The sequence below is a fragment of the Strongylocentrotus purpuratus genome, unplaced genomic scaffold (assembly GCF_000002235.5).
Source record: "Strongylocentrotus purpuratus isolate Spur 01 unplaced genomic scaffold, Spur_5.0 spur5_contig_865, whole genome shotgun sequence".
NCBI classification, from domain to species: domain Eukaryota; kingdom Metazoa; phylum Echinodermata; class Echinoidea; order Camarodonta; family Strongylocentrotidae; genus Strongylocentrotus; species Strongylocentrotus purpuratus.
In genome coordinates, this window is record NW_022145574.1 from 72442 (window position 1) to 80933 (window position 8492).

Below are 8492 nucleotides of genomic sequence, written 5' to 3' on the forward strand. Positions count from 1 at the left end.
TCGCAGAACAATTGCAGACCAGTCGGATCGTTGCATGCTGGGCTAGTCTAGTTCGTGTGTTGACTTAAAATTAATATCGACGCAGTACAAATACCCAAGAGGAAAAGAAACAGCGCCATCTAATCATCAGTGATGAACAACTACAAAAACAGTACAGCCAGGCAGAAATAATCTTTTTAGATTGGTCAGCCTTAAAGAACAACAAAAACAACAACAAAAAACATATGTTTTTTTATTTGTTTGTATTGATTTCACACTGAATTGTGTTATCTTGCCCAATGTCATGATAATGGGATTATAATGTAAGTGCCCTATAAAACAACTTTTTGATTTACATATTCTTTATTCATGTTGAAGGAATTACATTTTTGTTTGTCTTTTACCTAGCTAACCGCAGTAACAGGGTGGATCATAAACATCGATACTTAGAAAGCTGCCAGAATCCTACCTCACTCAATGCGACCATGTTGGATGATGATCTGTAAGTTTTAATTTTCAAATTCGTTTTTGCGCAATATTTGTGGCATTTAACGGTACTTGATGTCATGTCCAACGCATTCTGTAATTTTCTATTACAAACGTTACCTTGCATCAAGGGATATACTAAATATAGTCAACATCGGAATCATGTTTACTTTATCTATCAGATCCAATGTTTGGAAGAGTTATCACAGATTTATATTTGCCAATTTTCTTTCTGTCATATCTGTAGAGATTTTTTTTTTGTTGTAATATTCTTTATTGTATTCACTCAATAAATAATATTAATTCATACAAATTGTAATATATAACATATTGAAACCAATTACAGAGTACAAAATACAGTAATCTCAATTATATTGAATGAATTAATATTGTTATAACCCCCCCCCCTCTATATTTTGTTCTGTGTTACTAGCATCCCTATTACATATTATAATTTATAACATATTGGAACAAAGTACAGACTACAATCAACTTAGTTATATCGAATGAATAAAGTTTGTTAAATCCCCTACCCCCGTTAAAAACAAAACCAACAACAACAAACACAAAACAAACAAAAAACCAAAAAAAAAAAAGAAAACAAAAACAAAAACAAAAAACAAAACAAAAAAACAAAAAAACAAAAAACGATACAAGAAGACGTGGGCAGTCTATGGCAGTCGAGACCGGTCAATCACACACAGCTGTGAACCGGGCAGGCCCCCCCCTTTCCTCATCCCTTGCATTTTCTTGCATATTATCCATGTTTACCTTGAGATGTTCCCATTTTTTATAGTGGAGCGTCAACGTATTTCGTTCAGTAGCACTCTTTCTTTCTTCCCGTTTACTTTTGAATATTTTCTCTCTTATTTCTTCAATACTTGGAGGCTTCTTTTTTTCCCTACTAATAAATATCAAATATTTAATTAATAAAACCACGTGATTAATCATTTGCCTATCTTCGGTTATTTCGTCTAATCCAATGTGAACTTCCTTCCAGCTCATATCTTTAAGGATTGGAATATCCAAACTATCACTACATTGATCCCATAATTTTCTCACCATTTCGCATTCAAAAAATATGTGCCTATATGTTTCCTCTTCTTTTCCACAAAATGAGCATTTATCACTTAATATGAATTGAAACCTGTATAAATAACGATTGACATAAACAATTTTATAAAGCAATTTGAATTGAAATTCTCTTAGTTTATTATCTAAAGTACTAATTCTTGGTCGGACAAAAACCTTTTCAATTTCTTTAACCGACAGATTGTATGATGAATGTAAATTCTGAAAACTGACAGGGACGTCTTGCATTTTTTGTATGCATGCCCTGTACAGATTTTTCGAACAAACCGATTCAAATTGGAATGTTTTTTTTGTAAACATAAATTCTATTTTTAGATCATGAAATGAAATTTGTCTCTTTGTTAATTCGATTTTCCATTCCTTTGGTATATTACCATAGATTTCTTTAAGCATTGATATTTCCTCTTCCTCTAGTCCCATACATCTGAAATAAGTTTCCGACTTTAATGTTCCTTTTCCATCTATAATATGGTACAATCTATAAGTGTTTTTTAAGAAAAGATTTTCATTGAAGTATGTTTTTCCACTATTGTGTATATACCTATTATTTAAAAAAATTTCATTCCCTTTGTGAGTTGTATCTTTTTTAATAAAATCATTCATATCTAACCAAATGTTTATTAAATCCCGATAGTATTTTGGTAATTGTATATCGATCTTGTTAGGTAAATAGTTACAGTAAAAAATAAGATTTCCTCCGAAAGGTCTCATTAAAAATTTGAAATACTTTTTCCATTTAACTCTCTGGTTTCCTGTTACAAGTCTTTTAATCCACATCACTTTTTGTACTTTCACAAAAAGTTGAAAGTTGAGCATTTTTAATCCTCCTTGCTTGTAATCAAAATACATCGTACTTTTTTTAATTTTGTCTTTACCTCGCCATAGAAAATTAAAACAGATCTCATCAATTTCTTTTATAACCCATTCAGGCACTGGAGTCAAAGAGCTTACATAGATTAGTTTTGAATATGCGTATGTTTTCAGTAAATGAATTTTTCCTATCAAAGTAAGATCTCTTTGTTTCCACCAATTTAACAATTTCTTTATTTTGCTTAATATTTCTTTGTAATTCATCTCTTCCGCCACATTGGGATCTAATGTAAAATATATACCGAGTATTTTTAAAATGTGTGCCTCCTTTCCAAAAGGATACACAGTCGCAGAGCCAACAGAAGATCCTAAGGGTAAAATGAATGTTTTATTTCCATTAATCTTTAGTCCTGATATTTTCCTAAAATTTTCCATGATTACCTCTATTCTATTAATCGAGTTTATGTCTCGTACAAAAATTGACATGTCATCTGCATATAAGATCATCTTTATTTCTGTTTCTCCAAAACAAATACCTTTTACCAACTTATCATTTCTAATGCAGTGAGTTAAGCATTCTATGCATAAAATAAATAAATATGGAGATAACGGATCTCCTTGTCTTACACCCCTTTGAACTTTAAAATATCCGGTTGATTTACCCCCATTAAAAACACAACTTTGAGCATTGGTAAGTAAAATTGTAACCCATTCACAAAACATTGGCCCAAACCCGAAAGAAATGAGCACTTTCTGAAGAAAACTATGTGAAATCGAGTCGAAAGCTTTTTCATAATCTATTGCCAATAGGTACCCTGGTTTGTTAAAACAAGAAGTATGAAAAATCATATCATTGATTAATCTGATTGCATCACCGATGTTTCTATCTTTTAAATAACCTACTTGATCGACCGACACAATTTCATTCAAAACTTTTTTTATTCTTTTAGAAAGTATTTTGGTAATAATCTTATAGTCTACGTTGAGTAAGGAGATAGGTCTATAATTACTAATGAAATTGGGGTCTTTACCATCCTTATGTATAAGCGTTATGATTGCTTGTTTTTGAGAAGGCGACAATTCCTTGAATTTCATGGTATCGTTAAATGCCTTAAGAACTAAGTCACCAACTACATGCCAGAATGTAATATAAAATTCTACATTTAATCCGTCATTTCCTGGGGATTTATTTAACTGCATTTCTTTTAAGATTTCAATACACTCTCCCTGGTTAATTTTTCCTTCACATAGCTTCCTCTGATTTTCTGTTAATTTGGGTAAGGTTTTGGGGAAAAAATTAATATTTTCGCATAGTCCTGTGCAATCTCACGCACTAGACGCTGGAATGGCAGTTTTGGGGATGATGGTAACCCTCTTGGCGTGGATGGCACACAGGTTGGAGATGATGTCTTTTCCGATACTCAAACGATAGCTGAAGCTGCTTCTGGCCAGGGCATCCCGAAAACGTCAACTCCAGCCAAGAAAAATGCTGCAGGAACAGGTATGAAAGTTGAATTAAAAAAATAAATAATGGGCAATACATCTTATATTACACAAATAATATATGTTTGCGAGTGCAAAAGTGTATATGCACTGCACGCAGGTTAAAGGTATTGAAAAGTTTTGTGAAATTTTGAAAATTGGATGGATAGTAATTATTTTAAATGTTGACATATTTGGATGCCCCTAAGCACTAGAAAATTTAGACCCCTACGACACTTTTGTTTTCGAGAACTTGAATAATCAAAATGTATCGGTGCTGCCGGTAATTTTCAAATATTTCAACTCTAGAACCCATGGTATTGGCCTACCTAACTCTTACTATAACGTTGAGGCTACAATCCAATTGCAACGCCAACCTGGCCCCATACTTTTGACGAAATAAAGCCCGGTCAGGCAAGAGCGAACTTCTGGTCACCCAGTCACTAGGTGATCAAAGCAACGTGGAAATTAGAAGACGATGTGGTCTATCCCCACACCGCTTTAATCTATACATCCTAATTGTTCCTTTGCATTTTATGAATGTACTATTTCCGATGCCTCTTCAATGATGTCTTGACCCCCGCTATATACCACTGCAGGTCCACCTCTTATTCTTAAACCTGTCTTGATTTTTCCATCTTGAACCATGTCGGTGTCTTAATACGGCAGCCCAAACATCCCTCTCTTATTTTGTTTTTGTTGTTCCTGTTATTCTCCAAGACGATTATAACATTGAAGACTGTTGATCATAGGTTAAAGGCAGGTTATGTTATCGAGATCGAAATATACCACTGCTGTAATGTACTTTCAACTGCGCCTTCTTTCGGTGAATGTGTGCATAATAATATAGAGTGATTTCCGGTACCTGTGCCCAAGCATCATCAGGCGCTCTAATAAGTTGGTGATGCATTGTGGGACACGGCTGTCGACACATCGGGACATTGTGAGCAGCAGATGGAAATTTACAGTGTTAGTATAATACCTGCCTTTAAGATAATTTCGACAGAAAACATGACAGTGTCATAAGAATCTAAATGTTCCATATTTGGGCCATTGATGTGCAACATTACATCTAATACGATTCAATGCAGATTCGCCGCGAATGGAGGGAACTCCGAATCCCGAAAGGAGAGCAGATGTGATTGATAGTGCAGCGAGGGGTGTAGAGGCAGGTAGAGCCGAGGGTGGGGCTAAGGATGAGGTCCACCACCAAGTGTACCAATTCCCGGAACCAGTCGCAGAGATCTCGGTCATTGGTGTCAGAGGTTCTAGCACTAGCAGTCCTTTAGATTCGAGTGCTGGCGACCTCCGGAATCCCTTCTTCATCCCACGTTCTGAAGCAATCCCAATTCCCACAGGTGAAGCTAGTTTGGGCCAATTAGAACTCAGCAGTGTTCTGGATTCACTATCCCGCACCGCTGAAGGCCATGAAAAGCTGAGGAGAGGGTATCATAGTCATTGCGTCCGGAACAACATCCGCCACACTAGGTCTGTTGAGGATATGAGGTCACTTAGCGACTCCTTTAGCTCCCAGCAAGATCATATAGAAGCCTTAGAGACCAGTGTGGCCGCCTTACAGGAAGAAATGCGACAAATGAAAGCAAAGTTCCACCACAACCAACAGAAAACGTCAACCCATCTTATTCCGTACGACTCTCTGAAGGATGAACAGGCATCGCAGATACTACTTCCAACAGACGATAACCTACGAGCCGAACTCTTTCTGCTTGGATTTGGTAGTGGGCACGGCACGCATCTTTCGTTAAAGGTAACCGGAGACCTTCCAACACGGTGCCACTTTGAAGCTCGTGTTGTTAATAGTTCCGATGATGAGGAAACGCGGAAGAAATCCACTGATTCCGAAGTACCCAGTGGTGTACACATTGTGGAATTTCCGAAGCTAATAGAAATAGATGTGGTAGAAAACGAGGCCCTTGGGTACAAGAGGAATGGCATGCTCACAATTACTCTCATTGTATCGTGGGATGAGGTAATCACTCCTTAGATTGATTCAGTCGTATGGAACATTACTATTTTCAAAACAGAATTATTTCGTTTTCACATTAGGAAAAATGAATTGCTTCATGTTGTCCTCAAAGGTTCCAAACTATTCTGGAACAATGAACATCCTTTTGGTTTGGGCAGGTATAATCTGGAAAAAGCAAATAATCTCATAGCAAATGTAAATATTTAATTGGCAGTTCTAAACTCGCTCCAGATTAATGTAAATCTTTCTTCTTTCATCAAAAAAGGAGTAGAAGAAGAAGAAGAAGAAGAAGAAGAAGAGAAGAAGAAGAAGTTAATATTTGTACTGCCTCGTCATGCACTCTTTAAAATATGTTAGAAAGGGAAACTAACAGAAATTTGTAGAAAATTACTTACATGACCAAAATTGACACTCTATGGTCCATATTAGGAAGTTGACAGTTTTGCTTTGCATACGAATGTAGATAGTCTCTTTGAAAATGTAAATTCTCACTAATAAAGCAAATGCCAAATTCCTTCCTGCGCGCGTTATTCCCACAGGGCAAATCTATTTTTCAGTAAATATTTATTCTATTAAGGAAATTGAAATTAATCTACGGGAATATCTGATACAAAATTGTGAATGAATTATTTATTATTGAATGATTTATGTAGCAAATACCCATTTTAGATTGAAAGACAACGAATTACAATAATGATTTTGATCATGGTTAATCATTGTGGTTGATGTAATGGTTTGCACTTTTTTTTTGTATATTGGCCCTTTGTTGTTATGTCTTATTGTATGCATTTCACCTCAATAAGTCTGTTGGAAAATTAAATTTATATTTTTGGGGGAAATAAGCTAGAAATAGCTGTTTTCTTAACGAGTTTTTGACTTATGCATGTATTTTGTAACAAAGTATAATCATTTAAGTAAGGTATATGAACAATATATTTGTATGCTAATTCAGGGACATTTTAAATGCATTTTATTAGAATACCAACGATTACAGAAAAACTGAGAATTTTCGTCTTCCACTCATCAGAGCTAAGAATGGACGAAAAGCCAAATCGGGCAATGTAAAAAAGAATAAAGAACAAACAATCAAAGAGAAAGGGAAAAAGGCCGGGTTGCAAGACGACAAGTTTCAATATGTTTGCTTCGTTGGTTTCCTTCAATTCGTTGTACTAATCATCTTTATATTAAGTACTGCTTGGTTTATTTCCAGCCACACTATTGACTAAATCGGCGCTGACAATGGTCTAGTACTTATTTTATATTGGTAATCTCGGCTCGCTCAACAAGTATAGCTTTTCTGAGATACCCTCTTAGTTATATCAGGAAATATCAAATATTTTGTCTTTTTCTCAAAATTAAATGTACTCTGTAAACTTATTTTGTGTCGTAGATACTTATTTGTATTTTTCCTTTTATAATTCATTTGTTCTATTATATATTGTAATACTGTATGGTGTATATATTATGTTTTTTTCTTCAAATTGTTGAAATTTGAGTGGAAAATAAATAATAAAAATAAATTTCTTTGGAATTTGATGATTTGATGAAAGAGGGTATTTTTTCCATTCTTAACCATGCCATCATAATATGTTTCACGGGTTTTTAGAATGGTAAGCATAAACGGGGTCTCTTATATAGACCTAGTCCATCCTCTGTCTGTTTTATATATATTTTTTATTCTTCAATTAAACGCGCGATACCCCAAAATAACCGTCGAGAAGAACGATACAGAATGAGAGGAATGGCAAAGTCTACTGTCAACGTTGAAGGGTGTGTTATTTTATCAGCTGATTGGGCGCTAGCTATACTTGTAATTTAATGTGATATTTATTCATGTTATATAATGTAACTCTTAATGTCCCTTATCCTCCCAAACCGAAAAAAAAAAAGGTTGAGAGAAATTTGTAAAGGTTATTTTTAACAAGCTAGCCATTTTTATGTTTTCATGATCCTACCACTTCAGATATCTCAATATATGTTTCTATTTTGATGATTATATAATTATGGTTTTATCTTGACGTGGAAATAAATTAATGAAAATATTGTTGTTGTTGTTGTATCGTCTTACAGAGGTTACAGTTAGTGTCCACAGCCCCCCCCCCCTCCCAACACACCATGGATCGAGTATTGAGCATTGGTTGTTCAGATGCCACCCCCACCCACCACCCCCCCCCCTCATCAGTAGGGGAGACTGGGGACAATAATAGTAACACTAGTGTCCACGTATAGACATAGCCTACTAGGGGCGGATCCATGCAGCCGGTACGTGGCAGGGGAGGGGGTCAAAGAGGGGGCCCAATTCGTGAGAGAATATTTAGCGGCGAGATCCAGGGGGGGGGGGGGGGGGGTAAACGAGCACTATATTTAGTTTTAAAAAAATTGCGCTCGAAAATTGGAAAAATCGCACCTCCCTTGAGCGCCTGGCGAGGGGCCTTTTTTTTGGAGATGGGACCCAGAGCTCATCTCCAAAAAAGGGTAAAATTAACGTGTTTTTAACTGTATTTTTCCCAGGGGAGGGGACCCGCCTCGCCCTGGATCCGCCACTAGCTATTATAGGTGCATTATCTCTAGCTCTCATCTTATCTCTACTCCGCAATCAGCTTGCATGCCATCTCAAGCATCGCGTTGCATGCGGCGCGCGCGGCACTTGACAGAG

The 8492-nt window shown here is 35.9% G+C and overlaps 1 protein-coding gene across 1 annotated transcript; it reads left to right on the forward strand.

The window, feature by feature from the left end:
• The first annotated feature begins 464 nt into the window (after window positions 1-464).
• Window positions 465-7152, forward strand: LOC115919510. The gene is made up of 3 exons (XM_030973550.1): window positions 465-481; window positions 3705-3868; window positions 4941-7152. The coding sequence occupies exons 1-3, from the start codon at window positions 465-467 to the stop codon at window positions 5852-5854; spliced, it is 1095 nt and encodes a 364-aa protein (XP_030829410.1). The 3' UTR covers window positions 5855-7152.
• The last annotated feature ends 1340 nt before the right edge of the window (window positions 7153-8492 follow it).

What these genes read in the sequence shown, in the direction of transcription:
- LOC115919510 (XM_030973550.1), top strand. An exon ending in GAAAAATGCTGCAGGAACAG is followed by an intron (nt 3,869 to 4,940) that starts GTATGAAAGTTG and finishes GATTCAATGCAG; the next exon opens with ATTCGCCGCGAATGGAGGGA.